The sequence below is a fragment of the Kryptolebias marmoratus genome, linkage group LG19 (assembly GCF_001649575.2).
Source record: "Kryptolebias marmoratus isolate JLee-2015 linkage group LG19, ASM164957v2, whole genome shotgun sequence".
Lineage (NCBI taxonomy): Eukaryota > Metazoa > Chordata > Actinopteri > Cyprinodontiformes > Rivulidae > Kryptolebias > Kryptolebias marmoratus.
In genome coordinates, this window is record NC_051448.1 from 13,484,610 (window position 1) to 13,505,791 (window position 21,182).

At 45.0% G+C, this 21,182-nt stretch overlaps 1 protein-coding gene across 3 annotated transcripts; it reads left to right on the forward strand.

The window, feature by feature from the left end:
* The first annotated feature begins 1,169 nt into the window (after window positions 1-1,169).
* LOC108231841 (protein SOGA3) lies at window positions 1,170-15,610 on the forward strand. 3 transcript variants are annotated; one of them, XM_025004349.2, is made up of 13 exons: window positions 1,193-1,641; window positions 2,558-2,782; window positions 3,425-3,583; window positions 3,898-3,966; window positions 4,537-4,806; window positions 4,883-5,263; window positions 6,367-7,029; window positions 9,399-9,438; window positions 11,590-11,816; window positions 12,541-12,855; window positions 13,209-13,288; window positions 13,900-14,797; window positions 14,884-15,610. In XM_025004349.2, exons 1-13 carry the CDS (start codon window positions 1,504-1,506, stop codon window positions 15,118-15,120), a joined length of 3,702 nt encoding a protein of 1,233 aa, XP_024860117.1. In that variant the 5' UTR covers window positions 1,193-1,503; the 3' UTR covers window positions 15,121-15,610. The 3 variants fall into 3 exon arrangements, 2 of the variants coding, with proteins under 2 accessions (XP_017264683.1, XP_024860117.1); XR_003038855.2 differs by lacking the exons at window positions 12,541-12,855; window positions 13,209-13,288; window positions 13,900-14,797; window positions 14,884-15,610 and adding exons at window positions 7,154-7,475; window positions 9,259-9,294 and having other exon boundaries at window positions 1,170-1,641; window positions 11,590-11,633; XM_017409194.3 differs by lacking the exons at window positions 9,399-9,438; window positions 11,590-11,816; window positions 12,541-12,855; ... (1 more) ...; window positions 13,900-14,797; window positions 14,884-15,610 and adding an exon at window positions 7,154-8,801 and having other exon boundaries at window positions 1,170-1,641.
* Window positions 15,611-21,182: the final 5,572 nt, after the last annotated feature.

The following is a 21,182-nucleotide window of genomic DNA, read 5'->3' on the forward strand; positions in this document are numbered from 1 at the left end:
TTGAAATAAGCTGTGCTATTCATTTTATTTTACTAATGTTGGACCATATGGTCACTATATGATGCCTGCTTACATGATATCATAACTCATCTGCACGAAAGTTTAAATAAGCTCAACTTAATAGTCCCATCACAATGAAGCATTGATTGATTTTAACATGTAAGATAAAATGACAAAAGTATAAAATAATACAAGTTGGATGGAAGCCATTCACTACAATGACTGGAAGAGTTTTTCCTAATTTGGTGATCAGAATGAACATTTTTGAAATGTCTTGGAAAGGCTGTAAACTTTGTTCCTAAGAACCTCTTTCAGAAAACTGAATTACGCTTTCATGCTTGAACTCATTATTCATTCATTCTATAGCTATGAAGCACATACTTGTGGATATCTAGAGGTGAATGCTCAATACTTACTTTCTGGGTATCTGAGATGTTATATAATAAGAACTGATCTGGATATCTGTAATCCATGCTCAGTTTAAGCATACTTAGATAAAACTTTTTTTCCTGTAAAAATCATTTTTTGCTAGTAGGGATGTTTTTTTTCTAGAAAGTTTAATTGTCAGCTGTGAGTAGTCAGAGTGTGGTTTTGAAAAAAAAAACAAAAACAGGAAAGTTATAATTAATGCGTAAAACAGAGGAATGCGGTTCGATTATATGCTACAACGACCTGCCGTAAAAGTGAGGTTTTGTTAATTTCCTGCCGTCAGGTGGTGCCCTGTGGAGTCAGGGTTTCTTTACCATGTTCTGCGGCAAAACCAGCTTTAAATAAAGACTTTTGTCCTGTCCAGTCAGCTCCGTTAGTTTTGGGGAAACGCTTTTTGCAATTTTGCAACAAGGTGCGAGTGGAAACAGCGACACGTAGTGGCTGCTTCGGGGAAATGTCGGACATTATAACTTTTTTTTTTTATTTAATACATGCGAATATATAGCAAAATTGTTTTATGGTATATTTGTAGTTAATTATATATAATAGTTCCAAAGTAGCGCATGTTTGGAGTTTATTTTTATAAAAAGAGGGGAATGAAGTCGGCCGCCAGCGGCGCTGCAGGACAGGCTTCGGGTCATCAGCCTCCCTCTCCGGACACGAACCAGGAACCGGGCAGGCCGCCGGACACAAGGCGGAAACGGAAGGAAGAGGAGGTCCGCTGACGGCAGAGAGGGGGAGCCCGAGAGGCGTGGCGGAGCAGCTGTTCACCCGGATGGTGCTGAAGCTGATCCGATCACACCGAGCGGGGCGGATGCTGCGCGGGGAGATGCGGTGAATTCACCGGCTTCATGTTTTAAGGGTAACCCCGAGCGGAGCCTGAGCCCGGTCTCCGAGGAACGCTGCGGAGGAGGAGGAAGAAGAGGAGGAGGAGCTGCAGCAGGGGGAGAGCAGCGCCGCGCCCCTGAGTTGTGCGGCGGGCCTCGGCTTGGATCTCGTGGAGAGGAGGATGCTTCCAGCCTGAGCCGATCCGCTCCCAGCTGCAGAAGAGGCTCGAAAAGGAGCGGCGCGAGGATGCAGAGCGACGGCGCGGAGCCGACGGAGGCCGCGCGGGGCGACGCGGCCCCGGCGGAGGCGGCCGGCCTGACTCAGCAGGACCAGGCCCTGGAGGAGGAGATAGAGAGGCTGCTGGAGGAGAACGACGACCTCAAGGTTCGGGAAAAATAAATAAACAGATAGAGATGATTCTGATGAACAAACCTAAGAACTGCGGTGTGTTTGAGGATGACTGGGCTCTGAAAGGTGGAACCTGTTGCTCCGCTGATGTTTGCAGTCATGATTGATGGGTGAGCAGGTAAACAGGAGTCCATCAGTCTGCTCAGCATCCTCCATCAAGCTGTCCACACGGGGTTAGGATGGTTAACAGTGGCAGTATTACTGGAACTGAACTCACTTGTATTTAACTTTATTAACTAACAGTTCCCATGGAAACACTTTGTAGCTTCAGCAAACAGGAGCTGCTTTAATCTTCTTATGCTATTTTTAATTTTTAGAAAGATTTCCCCCCTACTTCTAGCTTCTAGCTAGTCTTTTGTTATTTGTAGTTTGTTGCTGCTTTTAGGTAGCATTTCGATTCCTTTAGCTAGTGTTTTGCTTCTTTCAGCTTTTTGCTAATGATTTCTTATTTTTTGCTACTTTGGGCTTTTAGCTATCATATTAATCATTTTAGCTAGTGTTTTGGTTCTTTTAGCTAGTCTTATGCTCTTTTTTTTTAGCTTTTGTTACTTTTAGCTAATGTTTTGCTGCTTTGGGCTTTAGCTATTTATGTTGATCCTTTTAGCTATCATTTTAGTGATAATATCCTTTTAGCTAATGTTTTGCTACCCTAGGCATTTAGCTATCATTTTGATTCTTTCAGCTAGTGTTTTACTCCTTTTAGCTTTCAGCTAGTGTTCTGCTATATAAAAACAGCTACAGCTCCATGATCTTAGTTGAAACTCTGGCAGGTGATGTGCGTCCCTTTAAGGAGAGCTGGGCCTTGACCTCGATGAATGCGTGGTGCTGAAACACAGAGCGGTTCTGTCTGTAGCTGTGAGCCATGCTTGCGTCTGTGCTGTGCCCCACCCAGTGTGAAATCGAGGAGATGAGGGCCGAGATGGACGAGATGCGGGACACCTTCTACGAGGAGGACACCTGTCAGCTGCAGGACATGAGGCGCGAGCTGGAGCGAGCCAACAAGAACTGCCGGATCCTGCAGTACCGACTGCGCAAGGCCGAGCGGAAGAGGCTGCGCTACGCCCAGACGGGGGAGATCGACGAGGAGCTGCTCAGGAGCCTCGAGCAGGACCTGAAGGTTAGAGAAGGCTGCAGGAGTGGCTCTGGGTCTGATCACGGTTGATGTGACCAAACAGACGGGAATCAGGTCGTTTTCATGTCCTCATCCTTACAGATGTGACAGATATCTCCATGTTTGTTTGTTTGTTTGTGCACAAGATTACTCAAAAAGTAAGGGTTTTGATGGAATTTTCGTGAAATGCTGAGGTTGTCACAAAGAACAAATAAGAACATTACATTGGGATCACGATTGGGCTCCTACATTTTTTTTTAATGACCCTATGGCCTAGGCGGAGGTTTGTGCTCCTCAACATACAGTGATGACATCACATGATGACATCATCAGTCCCAAAAACAACAATCATCAGTCCCATGATAATGAGTCTTGGCGAAGGTTTGCACTCTATTGCTTCAAGCTGTACATGCTATTTTTATTACTGAAATAACTATCAATCCATTTTTATTTATTATATTATCTTAGTTTAAAATTCTGGCATGATGGTGGGCGATATGGGTTCGTTCTAAGCTGCTTGGCCTTTAACTTTTATCTAAAGTCACTTGGTTTTCTAAATCTGAAAAGAGTGAAGCATGAAAACACCTCACAGTCTAATCAACAAATCAAATCCATTCCTAACCCCCCCCCTGTTAAATCTCCGCTCAGGTGGCAAAGGATGTGTCTGTGAGGCTGCACCACGAGCTGGAGAAGGTGGAGGAGAAGCGCACCAGGACGGAGGAGGAGAACGAGAAGCTGCGGCAGAAACTCATCGAGGTGGAAGTGACCAAGCAGGCTCTGCAGAACGAGCTGGACAAAACCAAAGAGGTGAGCACTAACAAACACAAACCACACACATATAAAAACCTGTTTCTGTTTGCTTTTTCTTTTCTATGTGAGCTAGGCCCTATGGTCGCCATAAACCTTGTGTAAACAAATAGTTACCCTAAAACTCCACGGTAGTAATCTGGACATATTTATTTGAGTCGTACACATTTAGCTTTGTTTCTTTTACACTGCGGTCCTAAAAAAAAAAAGGCGAGGACTGCTCATATACACACACACATTGTTCAAAACAACAACAGAACGAAAACAAAAAAAAAGGAAAGCAATGTTTTTTTCAATTCTCCGTTCTCTGTTAGTCTCAGAAAAGAAGAGGAAGCAAAGACGTCCAGAAGGCGGAGAAGAAAGCAGCGCAGACTCCGACCGAGGTGAGGAGAAAGGCTAATCAACATTAGCCGACACAAACAAGGCAGGAACTCAGTTTTTTACAGATTTTGAGCTGAAATTAGGTGTAGCAGAAACTGAGAGTCCTTCCCAACACATACTCTGCCATTTCTTAATATGAGGCAATTTTAGTCTAAAACTCTGACATGAAAGGCGGCGGGCGATGTGTTTCAAGGAATGCTAGGCCTTTCATTTGTTTTCTTGTCTGAACTGTTTACTCAGCTTGATGTTACTAATACCTCAATCGTATGTATTTTCTTTTGCATACGATTCAAACTATTCTACCCATTACATTTTTATGTAATGTGTCTTAAGTCAAACATTTGGCTTTTCCCTTCAGGCTGAGAGTCTGAGAGTTAACAGCTGGTGAAGATCAAACATCCTCTCAGTAAACTCTAAGCTAAGAGAAGCTGCAGCACAAGGTCTTTACTTTAATCTGAAGTCTTTGTGTCTTCGTAGCTTATCGCGAAGAGCAGCTTTTTCCAAAAAGACAGGGTTACCGTTTCCGTTTCCGCCTCGTAAACTCTGCAGCGTCCGTTCCCTTTACGTTTCAGGAGGAGAACGAAGACCTGAAGTGCCAGTTAGCTTTCGTCAAAGAGGAAGCCATGCTCATGAGGAAGAAGGCGGCCAAGATCGACAAGGAGAAAGACCGCCTGGAGCAGGAGCTGCAGAAGTACCGCTCCTTCTACGGAGAACTGGACAGCACCCATCCTAAAGGGGAGGCCAGCGGGCCGCCCACCACCCGCGAGTCAGAACTCAAACTGCGGCTTCGCCTGGTGGAGGAGGAGGCCAACATCCTGGGGAGGAAGATAGTTGAGCTGGAGGTGAGAGCCGGCGCTGCAGTGAAAAGTTGTTGTTTTGTTTAGGTTGGAGGTTATTCTGCTCCGTGCTTTTAAACAGGTGGAGAATCGAGGGCTGAGAGCCGAGCTGGACGACCTACGAGGTGAGGGCGAGGGCGCCGGGAACTCCGGGCGCGGCGCCGCGGGCGGGCCGGGCGTGGGCCGCAGCCTGGGAGACGACCTGACGGAGCTGCGGCAGCAGCTGCAGCTGGTGGAGGACGAGGCTGAGCTCCTGAGGAGGAACCTGGCGGACTCCGAGGAGCAGAACAAGAGGGTGACCGGTGAGCTGAACAAGCTGCGCTTCAAGGCCGGCACTCACGAGGGCGGGGCCAGGCACGGCGGGGGACTGACGGGAGGGGCAGCGACTGACGGAGCCAAAGCAGAAACCCTGCAGGAGGAGCTGAAAGCGGCCCGGCTGCAGATTAATGATCTGAGTGGAAAGGTATGGAAAACTAAGTACTTACAGGGATCATTTCCTTATTTATGTTGAACTGAAAAACATTAAGTGTCCTGAATTCTTTTGCTTTCCTCACAAAACACAAAGTCTGTCTGAGGCTGATGAGAATGTAAGAAATGGTGCAGTTTGAAAGAATATATTAAGGTACAACTTTGAAATGCAGGTACGCACCCAATGTAAACAAAGGACTTTTATCTGGATACTTTACTCAGAACTAAATATATACAGACAAATATAAATATAAATATAAATATATACATATATATGTAAATATATACCAGCACATAAAAACTGTTGGACTTCTCCACCGCAAGCAGCTCTTCCTTAGACATCAACATAGTTCACCTATTTTCAGTCACTTTGGTCATTTTTGCAGCTAAATAAATGCACGTGTTATTTTTGCTTACAAATGTTTAATTCAGGGACACAGGAACCACTAATTTGAGAAATTAACTGTGAATTTTGTTTCCTCATTTCTAATTTTTTTTAACCACTCCTCATGACACCGCAGTGAGTGCCTGTAACTAGGGCTGCGACTAACAGTTAGTTTAGTTATCGATAAATCCATCGATTATTCTGACAATTAATCGATTAATAGGTTAAAAAATTGTGCACATTCTGCAGATTTTTCATTAAAGCCTTTTTTATGCAATATTAGACATACATTCAAACAAATAATTAAATTTCTTTTTAAAATAACAATATAAACATTTCATTGTCTAAAATGCAACAGCATTTCATCTGCAGCAAAATAAATACTTCAGCTCAGCCCTTTCTGATTGACTCAACATCAGTATAGAGTAGAGCTAATCTGGTATTTCTGGATTCAGTTTTTTTTTGTCTTAAATGCAAAATGTATAGATTGTACAGTTTTAGCATAATTACTGCTCTGGGTCTGCTGTTCTTTCAGCTATTGGCCTTTTTCTGAGTTGGTGTTCTCCAGTTAACGATTAATCGATTAGTAAATTTGTTGACGATCATTTCAATAATCGATTCTTCACAATTAATACGATTAATCGTTTCAGCCCTACCTTTACCAGATTAAATATCTTTCTGCCGCTGACCCCACCTCTGTTGTTTCTGATCAGGTCATGCAGCTGCAGTACGAGAACCGCGTGCTCCTCTCCAACATGCAACGCTACGACCTGGCCTCCCACCTCTCCCTGCGGCCCAGCCCGCGGGACAGCGACGCGGAGAGCGACGCCGGAGGCACCGCGAGCGGCCGCCGCGAGAGCGACGAGGACTCCACCTCCTCGCGCCTGCTCCCGCCGCATCGCAAGCGCGAGGGCCCCGTGGGCGGGGAGAGCGACTCGGACGAGGTGCGGAACAACAACGGCAGCAGCCGGTGCATGACGCCCACGCGCGGCCTCTACACGCCCACGGGCCCGGAGGGCTCCGCCTCCTCCGCCTTGGCCCGCTTCCTGCCCGGCGGCCACTGCGGCCTGCGGGAGAGGCAGCAGATGATCGACATCCGCGTGGAAGCCGAGAGGCTCGTCCGCACCATCGACAGGCTCATCGCGGACACGGCCACCATCATCTCGGAGGCGAGGGTCTACGTTTCCAACGGGGACTTGATGTTCGTCAGGGGAGGAGAGGAGGGCGCGGAGGAGGACGGGAGCAGGATCAGGGAACATGAACTGCTGTATCGCATCAACGCTCAGATGAAGGCCTTCCGAAAAGAACTGCAGGCGTTCATTGACAGACTGGAGGTGCCAAGGCTCGACAACAGGGAGGCGGAGGAGCCACTTTCGGTGAGAACAAGTCTGCAAATCATAGCTTTCGTGGTGGCGGGCAACAAGATCACAGAGTTAATGCTGATATTTCTTCTCCTTTCTCTCACTTGTTTCTCCTCTGTTACACTTTACGGCTCTTCAGATGTTCCAGCCCATCATTTTGCTCATCCTCATACTCGTCCTGTTCTCATCCCTCTCTTACGCCACCATCTTCAAACTAGTCTTCCTCTTTACCCTCTTCTTCGTTCTGTGATGTCAGCCTCCCTTAGTATACAACATTCCTTGTTTGGTTGGTTTTTGTTGGCTTACTTTTTTTTTGCGCTGTTGATTTCATTTTTCTAACCCCTCATTATCTGTTGTCGTGGTAACCAAAAGCACAGACAAAGCTCAGCACCTGCCAATGGCGCTAACAAATTGGCTTAAACAACTGAAGTCTTCGTTATTAAAACACATCGCTGCAGAAGGTGAGTGACAGAATGGTACTGTGCTAAGGTGAAATAAATAAATCTAACTAATGAATAGAAAAGAAGGAGAAAATAATGCAGTTTCATATCTATCAAATATTGCTGCATGATTTCTGTCTATTTAAACCAACATAGATTGATTATGGGAGGTCATTCCTGGCTGGTGCAGTTGTCAGTTATTCGCTTTTTTTCTTGAGAGTTCAGACATCAGGACTGAAGAGTCTTAGGTCTGAATGCCTAAAATAAAGCTTGAGCCAGCAGCCTATTAGAAAGGTTGGAAGCAGCAGTCTTCATATTGAGTGCCGGCAAATTGCATAATCTTATTTAACTTCCAGCCTTATGTAAGGTTTTACATCGAGATAAGCCTGCATAAAATCAAAACGTGGCCCGTTCCCTAAGAAGACTATGAGACGCAGCCTTTAAAAGCTAGAAAAAACACACCGAACCGTTTGAAAAGAGATGTGGCTGTCACATGTTATATGAGACGTAACGTTCTTTCTTTGGCTTTCTTTCCTGATCTTGAAAACTTCTTTAAACCCATCTGTGCATATCATTCACCTATAGTGAAAGTTTGGCATGCCTTAAATAAAAAAGGAGCACCTGCTTCTCACTCGTTTTTGTTTGTTTTTTTTCCAATCTGTAGTTGCATCAGAACAGACTGGGTTCTTCTTCGTTTTTTTTAGCTCAAAATTCGTGATTTGTGAGTTCTAATTTGGAAAAGTCATCTGGAACGCACCCAAAAATGACAATTCAAACCTGGAAAGTTGGAGATTTATTGCAAGCCCAGACTTAAAAATCCAGTACTCAAAGGATACAAAAAAGGACTTAATGATGAAAAAGAGGAAAAGGCTATGGAGGCAGCAAACTAATACAAAAACAAAAACAAAGAGCTGACAGGGCAGCAAAAATAACAAAACACTATGAAACCAAAATCAAGGCAGGGTAAGAACCAGTAGGCCAGGACTGAGGGGGGAGCGAGGACTGGGAGAAGAAATGGGCTGATGAGGTAAGTGGCTCCAGCTGAGCCTAATGAGTAAAGGGAACAGGTGTGAGCGGAGGACTGAGAAGCAGGACTGCCCAAGGAAAAAATACTGATGGCGTAGAAAACACTGGAGAACAACTGAACACGAGGAAAACACAGAAAATAATCACAACAACACAAGAAATAAACCTAAACGCAGAAAACAACAAGTATTACTTTATTAGCTTGCTTTGCTAATAGGAGCTAGCCTACTTGTGAAGCATAATAATGAGAAAATCACACTGGTTTTGCAACTTGCAACCAAAACACGTCCAAGTTGAGCTGAATGGTCTGCGTTTGGAGAAATAGAGATCAGCTCAGGTCAAACAGACAAGCTAACAGCTACTTAGCTTTAAACAATTCCAATCTAAACACTTTTATAGTGATTCATGAATATTAATCAACCTTTACACCTGTCATGTCTTCATTGTACAGTTATTCTGACAGAATATCATGAAATCCAATCGAACATGTTACACGCTGAGCTGGAACTGCTACAGACGGCTAGCTTCTATGCTAATTTCCATCTCAAATAACCACTGAATTTTATGTAAATAGCCCTGTAATGTGAAATCTAGGGCTGTCTGAAGGTTTATAAAATTGTGAAACATGTATTGACATCTACTTTGGTCTTCGTGCTGCTCAGGCTAGCCATTAGCTTGTCTATCCGGTCAGAATTAAACTCTATTTCTCCAAACCGAGGTCATTCAAGGAGCTATCTACAACAGGTAAGATACTAATTATTCCGTACCTTTGTTACAGAAACCCACTCAAAAGACCTAAACTTTCCCTTTAAAGGTAAGTCGAACAGAAGAAACCGCAATGGTCTCTTTATGACCTTGTAGCTGTAGGTATTTCCTCCCGTAGCGTGTTGTGAACTCAACTTTCTCTTTGTTTTCCAGAGCAACCCTCGCCGCACCGCGCTGCTGCTTTTTCCTAAAGGTAAAGTGAGGACAGCGTTTGCTTGTGTCTCTTGCGTAAACTCATGAGGGGTTTGCCATTAGGGAGGGAACACAACAGGTGGAGGAATGATGATCCAAGGGGCTTCAAACTGGAAGGAATTCCAATCATCGTGTGCCAAATATCGGCTCTTGTTGTTGGGGGTGGCCCTAAAATTCCCCACAGAGCCCTAATTTGGGCTGATTGATGTATGTGTTTGTGAGACAGATAAACTGCCCTCAAGAGTCAGTACAGACCCCAGGTTCAGGTGGAGATTTTGCGTCTCTGCACAATTTATAAAGTGCATTTTGCTTTGACTGTAACAATTGCTTTTTATTTTCCAATATATGCAGCAAAATACCCAAGCCTTTGACTACACTGAAGGTTAAAAGAATTCAAAATATGTCTTAAAAATATACCAAGCACGCCAGGCGTCCACCTGACAGTCTCCTCTTCGTGACTGTCTTCAATAAAGATATTATTGACCGCGGCACATTATTACTCACTGTGTCACCTCCGCCCATTTGGCACCCTTTGGAAAAATGATTTGCGGCGCGGCATTGGTCACAAGGCAAAATCTGCCCGAGCATCCTAAAAGCAGAGTAGCAACAGAGAAGCCTATTGGCTGGGAGCAGTGCAGCAGCTGAAACAGCTATGTAAACACTTTCCCTCTCTCCGTGCGCCCCAGTAATTATAGCCGGGATGCTGGTGACGACAGTCGTCCCATCGAGACTTCAAATGCTGGAATAAATTTGACATTATGATATTCGATCCAAACTCAGTAGGCGCGCGCTTGCAGGAGGGGGTAGTATAAAGCCAGGGGAGCCCGGCTGGAACAGAAGATGTTTACCCTTTACAGCTCGCAGCTCATCTGGTCTTAACTCCCGGGAAGGAGGGAGGGATTTGAGGACCCTTTTTAAAATCGGGTCCGCTGCAATTTACGTAACAGAGCCAAGTGGGTGGGAAAAGGCGAAGGGAAGCAACGCGAAGAGAAGACTTGACACGTTTGCGGAGTGACAGCGTCAGAGAGAGCAGGACAAACTGCGCAGGGATCAGAGCGGGTACTGGATATTTACTGAAAGGCAGGGTTCAGGTGAGTACTGCTGTGTTAATTACCGGTTAGCAGTCGTTTTCCTGCCACAGGAGATGGTGCAATACAAAGTCTGTAGTCTCCTGTATGCGTAACGTGAAGTTATCGGACTCTGCTGTGATTTTAACTCATTTTTCATACAGCGCATGTGAGGATTTTCGTGTTTCTGACACGTACCCCTCCGCCCCCATCCAGTCACTTTGCTAAGCATAGTTACAAGTTTATTAATATCTTCACTCTTACATCACAGGAGGGAGGGAGGGAAGCGGCTGGTACATTCAGGCACTTTCCTCTAACAACAACAACATCAACGGAAAGCTTGGCTGTTTTTATTTACCTCCTTATCAGCAACAACACTGTTTTGGTTTTCAGCGGCTTCGTCAGCTGGTAAAGGATCTGGCGGGGCGGACCTGCAGATGTGACGCAGCAGAAATTTCAAGAGGACATTTGGTCCTGAGCATGTGGACAGATGAAGAGCAGGGACTGGCGATTCAACATTTCTGCAGCTACAGAAAGAAAAGACAATTAGAAAGAATGCTTTAACATTAGATTATAAATAAGTTGTTTAGATTTACCTGAGTAGGTGAGCAGTTGCAAACTTAAGGATCGTTCTGTTTTGTTTTGCTGTTGTTGGGGGTTTTTTCAGGTTAAAGCCAGGTGTAACAGGCAGGCTAGAGGACAATACGACCAGGAGTAGATGTTTGCAATACTGCATAGTTACTGGAGGTTGACTTGTTTGGTAATTTTTGGAGAAGAATGCCAAAGCAGAGAGCTGTAAATATCTGACCTATGTACGAGCGGAAAGCGTAACATAAAAGGGCTTCAAGCAGTTGAAAGAGGTGAAGAGACTCAGCTTTATTGGGATTTTCTTAAATTGCCTCCCTGTAATTAACACTTTGTTGCAAAGAGTGCAGCAGCTTCAGGGTCTAATATTTTGGGTCACCAAACCCAAATTTGGACAATTCTTTTCAACTTAGAAACTCACGGTAAATAAAAGAAAACTTTTTAACGTGCGTGTCATGTGTGCGCAATTAACAAGCCTTTCTTTTTTTTCGTGTTTCCAGGTCATCGATCCTTCTGTCCCTCACTGACAGCGACCTCTAACAGGAGAGCGAAAGGGGCCTCCGGGGATCGAACGGCCTGCGTCATGGCGGCGATTGATCTGGAGCTGGGGCTGGAGCGCAGCGGCCGGGGGTGGGGGCAGGAGCGGCCGGAAACGCTGGACAACTTTGACTCGGAGATGCAGGAGTGGGAGGATCAGCTGCAGGACATCCAGAGGAAAATCGAAGAGGTAAGCTTTGGTGTAGGAATGCTGGGACGAGTCAGGGCAACATTGATTTACAGATGACCTCGATAAAATCTCACACATATTGACCTGCCCCGTGTAATAACATTACATGAAGAGTGCACCATTATCAGAGCCATAATTCAAGCCCCATCCCTCCCACTGATACTAATCTGCTTTGCACCATATATCCAACGATTCTGAAAATAACTAAGTTCATTGCTCAATTTTTTAAATCAACATAAAAAAATGTTTGAACTGAATGTGGTTCAACAGTAGTCCTCGCCTCTCGCACACGTGCTAATTGTCTTGTCTCGAGTTGGGAGCTTTTGTGCTCCCTGGTGAGTGGTAATTGGTGTAAAGTGTGTGCGAGTGTGTGTGCGTGCCATAATAAACTGCTGGCAGCGCACAGACTGACTCAACCTCTTGGCCTTGTTGGAGCAACGGTACAGACAAATGTTAACAAGCTAATTAAACCGTGATGTGCTGACAGACACGCTGGACACACACAGTTTCTCTGTCGCTCACACACACATGCACGGCCTGAAAGTGGATACTACAGGAGGTATCAAAGGTTGCGATGGGAAAGGGATGCCTGTGCAAAGTGGAAGAACACGTGTCGATCATAAATATAGGTCTTTTTTGTGGTATTTCTAACACCAAACACGTGGTGGAAGCACAACATATTAGCTTTAAAGGTTTGTCAAGTTTTCTCCTTTTTGTTTTCAAGCTGTACAATGAAGTCCAGGCCCGCAGAGGAGCGAACGATATTCCTGGCGAGGACCAGAAACATTGTGTCCCGCTGGAGTCTGGACTAAGGCACCATGGCGACGGCCTTTTTGGGCTCGGCCACCACAGCGTGAATCACCCTGGAGACATCATCGTACATCACTACGGCCCCAACGAGTGCAGCTACCCTGTGGGCCGTCAGCGTGGCTACGGTTACTGCCGCTCCAGCGGGGTCTCGGAGATTGGAGACCTCCTGCAGGACTATTTGGTGAAGGGCAAAAAAATAAGCAGGAAGAACAACGGCGCTCGCCACGTGGTAAGCAGACGTGTATTTTTTCGCCCTTGTGCTTTATTCTGTTGGCATTTGCACGTATGAAGAAATGAGATAGGCTGCCGTGGCATGAGCGAAAGCTGTGGTTATGGCAGGAACATATTAATTACAGTTCCCTGAAGTGTGCTTACACAGGGAAGTTACCAGATAGGAGTTAGTTTCACTCTCTAACCCAACTCTTGCACTTTCTTGACACCTGACAGAGCAGTCGAGAAGAAAGTTAACACATTCTCAGTCAACATGGGAAAAGGCATCTTTGCTGTCATGAGTACATCCAGTTCTTTTTTTTTTAACAGCAGAACAGATTGTAAAATGTATTTTTTTTATATCTCTTTCAGCACTTCAGTGACGTAGTTAAGGTGAACCAAGACATTTCTGCATACCAGGGTGAGAGCAGAAGAAGATCTGGAAATAATCGGTAAGAAGTTTCTCAACCATTCATGGACATTTAACCGCCCTGATTTCAAAGCTACAAGTGGTAGTGGTTAGAATATTTCACTATGAAATGGAGCACCACTGCAAGAAGCCAATGCATCATCAGTTGTTGCCAACTTCTTTTACGTAAACAAGCGGCATGATGGTCATTTAGTGACATCAGTGACAACTGATGGCGTATCGGCTTCATGAAGGGGTGTCCCAGTTCACGGTGGAATATTTTAACCACTACGCTTTGTGACTTTGATTTAAGAGCCAAGCGATAGGTGTAGGGGTGACACTTGGAAATAGGATTGTGCCAAAGAATTTCATTTCCTTCTGTTATATTTTTTGTTACAAGTGACCACCTGTGATATCAGAGTCACTGCAACTATTTGAAGTGTGCCCCTGAAAAATTTCCACTTGAAAGTCCAGACAGCCATACTTCTTTTCTTTTGCTCTAAATCACAAAACAAACTGGGACACAAAATATCCCCTGGTGTGAATGTGCAAAATGAAGGGGGAGGACTAAGGTAGAGGGCGGGGTAAATAGGGATATGGAATTAATTCTAGCTTATTTGTGTGGTTTTTGATTCGTTCTCTGTGTTAAACCAGGCTTCGTCAAGAGCCGAATGTGGGCAGCTTTGAAGAAAACGAAAACAGGAAGAACCGAGTGTCCCACATGAAGAGCTTCCCCTGCAGAGAGAGTTCCCCCATCAAGGAAAACACAGTTGCCAAGCCCCCTGTTGGACAGAGGGATGCTTGCGCCGTACAAGCACGCTTACAGTTCCCAGCCACGACAGCTGAGTCTCAGTCTTCAGACAGAAAGTCCTTCAGTCAAGGGGTCCTGGGGGACAGGAAGTGCCACAGTCCTTCAGTTCTTAAGAAGTTTGGAGCCATGCTTCAGGAGAATGAGGGTAAAATGCTTACTGAATCAGGGGTGGTGACCCATCAGGGACCAGAAGCAAAGTGTTCCACTCCTGGCTGTCAGCGCCGGGCTTTGGGAGTCACTGGAGGAGCCAGTAAGGCGCCCGTGCGTGTGCCCAACCAGAAATGCCAAGTAGATTCTGATGTGCTGACAGCAGAGATTGAGCCCAGCCAAGAATGGGGCTCAGGATTAGACTGTAGGCACAGCTACAAGGAGCAGAGAGGAGGCTATAGCAGTTCCAAAGGGTCTCAGTCGACTCCTCAGCAGCTCCAGAGGAGACCGCAGGTTCCAGGGAGCCCAAGGATCAGACCCAGGGCTAACAGTGGGGCGGACAGAGATGGAGGGCTGGGCCAAGGGGAGAAAGCAAAGAGGCCCTCACTCCAACAGGTGGAGCTCAAAGTGGACTGTAAGGCCTCAGATGTTTCTCCCGGAGCTCAAAGGATTCAAAGACGACAGGAGTTGGCAGGTTGCAGCAATTTGAGGGATGAAGGACTTATTGAGCTGCTGGACATGCTGGAGATCCAACACGGGTACAGCTCCAGTCCCAGAACAGGATTCACCACTTATAAACAAGAGACACAGCAGGTAGATTGTGTTCTGCTTCTTTATTTAGCTTCAACTTCCTCGATCTCTGATCAGCATTTGACCTTTTGTATGTTTTTCCTATCTAGATAAACCCAGCTGAGTTGTCCCAAGCCAAACCAAAGAAGAGCTTCTCCCGTCCCGCACGCCCTGCCAACCAGCGGCCGCCTTCCAGATGGGCCAGCCGCACCCCTACTGCCAGAATCACGGCGCCGTCGGGCCCAATCTACCGCCCCCCGAGCCCCATGACTCGCTGCCCAAGCCCCGCTCTGAAGCGCCGGCCTCTCGTCTCCTATTCCCTTCAGACAGAGACTGTCATTATGTGATAACCTTTCCTCCAAACCGAGCCCGTTCCTCTCTTTTCGAACTGTAAACAGTAAGGACGTTTCCTCGCAATGATGTGTTTCTCCACAACATTCTCCAGTGTTGCTGCAGCTTTAAATCTCCTCTGTGCCAAACCTTTGCAGACACATCAGCATATTGCTTTGTTGCGCCCACCCTACTTACCCATATTACGCTCTATCTTTTGTAATGAACGTAGGTGTTTTTTTTCTGTGCGATGTCTTTTAGCATGCAGCTCTACTTTGACAGTTCATGTGTACAAGCTTCATGGCTGCCACATTGAACCTATGGGAGATCTGGTTGGTACCGCGCTTGCTGTGGCCACCTGCAGCCTGTCAACAAGTGTGCTTGACTGTATCATAATGTCAGAATAAGTTAAGGATGTTCAAATAATAACTGTGACGAAAGATTTTATTATGCCTTTAATGTATTTTCTTGGTAATAAACATGACTGTGCTCAACATGCAGACTCGACTTTGTGTTTTGCTGCATTTCATTCTCTTGTTCCATTTTTGAGGGCTCCGTTTTTCATCAAGGTTGATGATTTATTGCGTGTGCAGCCTGTCGGTATCTGATACCAGCAGATCCCTGGATGCCACAGCAGTGGAAGCTCTTGTTCTGTAGTTTTAGTTACTATTGGAGATCTGGCCACCAACCTCAACCCAATATGAGCCGGTTGTTAAATGTCCGCATTGTAAAACTCTGACTTACAAGGTATTCATCAAAATGATCATACTATGTAGAGTCTTTATTCAAAATTTGTTATGGCATCCATCAATAGGATATCCAGTGTGCTGCACAGACAGATATCACATTTCATGTTCTGTTTCACGCCTCATAAGACTACATCAACAACCTTTGGCCTCCTTGACACCTAGGCTCTGCAGGGTGACGGATCCCACATTCACAGACTCCTGTGCTCAACCCATATGCACACTTGAAGAACTTAATCTTTATTTGCTACAAATAAAAGCACCAACAATAAAATCTATACATATGCACACAGCCGTGCTTCGTATTCAGGACCTGGCAGAGGTGGTTAAAGTGTGAGAAGTCATGTAAAGACCGGTGGACGAGTGTGCGGAAGTTCCTTGGCCCCACGATGCCTCAGCCCTGTCATCCAACCTCTTGGTGCTATGCGGCACCTCAGCCCAAAATAGTAAGCGTGACGTGTGTTTTGGTGCCAGAAATCTTAGCCTGCTGTCTTTAGGGTATAAATAAAGAGTGGGAGGGGGAGTTTCTGGGTCCCCCTCTCTGTCTCCTTAGCCATTTTTCTTTTCTCTCACCTGTTGTAATTTCTGCCCATCGATAAAACACATCCCCAATGTTGGATTTCACGTACACACTTACAAGTTGGGGATTTTTCCCCTTACTGTCTAGCATTTTCGTTTTCATGTCAGTTTTTTGTATTCCTTCTGATAGAATTTAGATATCGTCTTCCCTTTACCAGCTTTGTATCTTGATTGCTCAGCTCTCCATTTCCAGTTTTAGCGGGTGTGTGTAAATGACAACCCTTTCTTACAGTTTGGCACCTCCACGAGGCGGGGTATTTTAACGAGGTGCCATCACTCCCCTCACCGGGCGCCCTGTGAGCTGAACCCCCACCCCGCCTGTACGAACCAGCTGTGAAACAGAAGCTCTAACTGTACAGAATCTGTACCAAGGTGCACGCTTGTTGTCTCCTTCTTCGTCCTGTCCCTTTCTCCCTGCTTCCTAGGCTCAGAACAGTCCGATCAGACTGACACAGCATGGCAGAGCTTGGCACGGCATGTCCTCTGCTGGACAGGCTATTCATAAGAGCAGAGAAAGGCTGGGGGGGGGAGCACAACAAGAACAGACAGCTGAACTGTAGCCATGGCTTCATTGACGTCAGCAGGACATGGCAACACACCCACTCTGACCCCCAGAGGAGGCGTGACACCCATAAAACAACATGTTTTCATCAGAACAATATAGGCCTCTTTAGCTTCTGGATTGAGTTATGAAACTTGTGTTATACGCTTTTGTGTTAAATATCTACACATACTGCTTTTATGTCTTTTTATGATTTCTGGTCAAATGGCTTTGATTGTAATAAACCTACTGATTTGTCCTTTTGAACGAGTTAGCGCACGAGTGTGTGTCAGTGCGCTGCTGTCTGAGGACACTCATGCGGGACGCATGTCCTAGGAAGACTTGAACCAATAGAAGGGATGCTCTGCCTTTAAATTTAAACTCACCTCTCCGAGGATAAAAATAGTTCTAAATCAAATTGGAACCTATTTGATTGGTAGGTAATATTAGCATTATGCAAGCACGGATGCTGTGCGATAGGAGACACTGAATAATGTTATAAATAGACCTCTTTCACTGGTGGTACTGACGTGTGTTATTAAACTAACTGGTGTTGGAACACTTGATGAAACTGGGCCATTGTTAAAGTAACCAGCAACACTTGAGCAAATTCTTTTAGACAATATATTGCATGGGTAACTGCTGAACAATGATTAGCTTTCATGTGTTCAAATGTAAAACAAAGAGCATCTAAAACATCATTTAAAGAGACAGTTTCACCTTTTTGGAGTAGCTTTCTTGGGACTCGTTTCAAGTAGCCATGTTTCCCGTAGGAGACAACAGAACAACCTTGGTTTGGAGAATCAGAGAGAAATTCTCAAAAACGATTAACAGGTTGTCAGACTGGGACCAACTCTGGAGTAGTTACATCCACCCAAAGCAGCTTGTGTTCTTCTGCCAATTACCTTGACCTTGGGGTTTGGCTTGAATGGTTGTGGATGGTTTCCTTGGCTCTTTTTCTACCATCCGCACTGATCAACCTGGGGTTGCATTTCTTCTTGCGTCCACATCCTCTGAGGTTGCCTACAGTCCTGTGAATGGTATACTTTTTAATAATACTGGTAGCTGCGGTGAAAGAAACATGGAGATGGTCTTGTAGCCTTTACCTTTAATATGGATGCGTCTAATCTTCTTTCTCCTCAGACAAGTCTCACCTTTGCTTTCTCTGCTCCATGTTCAGTGTGGAGCACACAACCACACAAAACTACCCAGTGGTAGTTTGTTCCCTTTAAAAAGCCTGATGGAAAGCTTGAAGGCACCTGCGATACTAATTAAGGTCACTTAGTTTAAAACATGACTATACTGCAAAGATTATTAGTCTCTGTAACGATACCAACAAAACTCTCTGTACTATTTTAGTATATCTTTGTAAAATAAACAATTTCTTTTTTTTTTTTAAACTCCACCAAAGGCATGCAGATATACATTAGACAATCACTTTTCATGAGAAATTAGGTTGTTTTGATGATCTTTAGGGATACCAACAAATTTACTTTGGAAGCATCCAAATGTCTCATGGCCCTGTTCTCAGCCATATCTAGCTTCATCAACCGTCAATCACCAGAGCTAGGCACTAAAATCCTCAGTTGCTACAGCAACAGACTTAGAATAGATAGTTAGGTGCCTCCTGTACATATGTGTAACTGTGCATGTCTCTAGAAAATGTGAATCAGGACTGACAGGACCACCCTGCTCGAGAGGGGTTAAACACGAAGGGGACCAGATGATCTGAAACTGAGCTCTTTTACAGTCTCTTTTTACAAGCCTCTCTCTCTTTCTGCACGACATAATGTTTTCTCTAGCTAATGTTTAAGAGAAGTGATGGTTGCATGACTTAAGCAAGTTGCATTTGGCTTCACGTTTATGTTGTAATGTGTAACTGGAATGTAGCCGTAACGTACGTGTGAAAGTATGGTTCCTTTTTTTTTAGGATATCTGAATTTGAATGTTTTTAGGATTTTAAAACACATTTAAGAAAATACGCATCCAGTCCAATGCACTTAAGTCTTGAACCTGCATCCCCTAGCATGTAGGATTTCTCCAGTGCTCATCTCCCGGGAGAGTTGTCAGCTTAAATAATGGAATGGGAGGTCAACCCTTTCAGCCTGAAGGTGTACATTTAAATCCCACCACTCTTCACTTCAGTGTTTCACCCACTTATTCCATAAGGTACAAAATGTCTCATGGCTCTCTCTATCTTCGTCCACCTGTCCAAACTGTCAGTGCGTTTGCATCCGTCCGCTGGACTGGCGGTCTCAAATGCCACATGATGACCCTTGTGCTGCGAGAGGTGGAATCATTAAGGACAGCACGGAGGAGCCTGGAGCTCTGAGGATTCCAGAGCTCCTTATTAAAATAGATTGGGGCGTTAAATATCCCCCACTTTGAAAGGCGAGCCTTGTGGGTCGCGTTTCAAAACAAGAGCGGCGTGCTATCGTGGGATTAGCTGGTGTTGCTCGGCAGACGTGACTATAGTGGTCTATTTATCTTGCGACAAATGACAAATTTTAATTTGGCTTCGGTTGAGTGGTCAGCTGGGAGCAACTACATGGTCCTTGGCTGGCCTCTGGCTTGTTCATGTGACCTTGTTTTCCTCAAATAACATAGACACACACACACACAGACATTTAAAAGAGTACGCCACCATGCTGCTAATGTCTGTTAATGTAATTTACCACTGCACATATCCAGATAATTTAAAAAGACTTCAAAATTATGAAACAGATTAATAGCAAGAAATCATTTTAGCTCAAATGCAGCACATTGCGCAAAGGTTTTACGCTGCCTTTACTTCCTTTATACCGTGCAGCGTCTGTGTTAAAAAAATGTGTCGAGTTAAAAATTGAGCAAAGCAGAAAAGTGGAGATTAAAAGAAGACGTGTCAGGCTTTAAAAACGTCATACAGCAGATGAACGGTATCTAAAAGTCACATCTTTAAGTTAAAAATGTCAAAAACCCAGCCCCACTTTAAGACAAAATTAGAAAAGATTTAGCGAAGTGGAACCTCATGCCATTTCTACGTTTTAGCTCAAGCACCAAATGCTTTTCAAACTCTCCCATTCCCACTTCCTGAAAGTTCTTTCTCAGAACTAAAAGAATATTACATATCTGCACAGATTAAACCATTACGGTCAACCCATCCTACACAGACTAATGAAAGGTCAAAGGTCATGGAAAATGACACTTGATGCCTATACAGGCTGTCCTTTCAGACAAAAATTTGCAGACATGTTGTAAGTGAGGAAGTGATAGCCCAACATCTGAACAACTTTAAAACATTCAACAAAATGTATGAAACAAGGCAGGAAAAGGAAGACGATGATATAATTATTCAAGTGACAAACGAGAAGCCATTTGTGCTTCTCAGTGGAAATGCTTCAACTCTCCTACGTGGAAGGAATTTAATTAGGAAACTATTGCCAGATTCTTTATCACCCCATGTATTATCACATTATCACAACGGCATTTCTCTGTGTTGGAGGAAAGCCATTACCAAGCATTCTGGGACTGTAAACAGATAAATAATCACCGGAGAGATATCCATAAAGCAGCACAGGCCGTCTTTAAAACCCACTGACTTTAAAGGGCCTGAGGGATGCATCATCCTGCAACTGATCCATTCTCTGGGACACATTTTCACCTGATAGCTCTTTAGAAATCATCTTGTTGGTGCTAAAACACTATTTTATGTATGCCAAATATTGCTTTTTTCATAGATTCAACCTAAGAAATGGGAACAATTTGTGTTTTTGTGACAGGTTGTGCACTGTTGTACACCAGGCAGCAGAGAAAAGTAACACTTCTTCATTTATATGGGTAAATAATTAGAATAAATGAGTTATCCTCACACCTTTTGGTTGCACTTGGTGCTTACATGCAGATCTGCGCCAATTACAAATGTGCGTTCTATGTTTCACTTCATTCAAGTAGTGAATGCCATCCATCCATCCATTCTCTTCCGCTTATCCGGGGTCGGGTCACGGGGGCAGCAGCCTAAGCAGGGAGACCCAGACTTCCCTCTCCCCAGTCACTTGGGCCAGCTCCTCCAGGGGAATCCCAAGGCGTTCCCAGGCCAGCCGAGAAACATAGTCCCTCCAGCGTGTCCTGGGTCTTCCCCAGGGCCTCCTCCCGGTGGGACGTGCCCAGAACACCTCACCAGGGAGGCGTCCAGGAGGCATCCTAACCAGATGCCCGAGCCACCTCAACTGGCTCC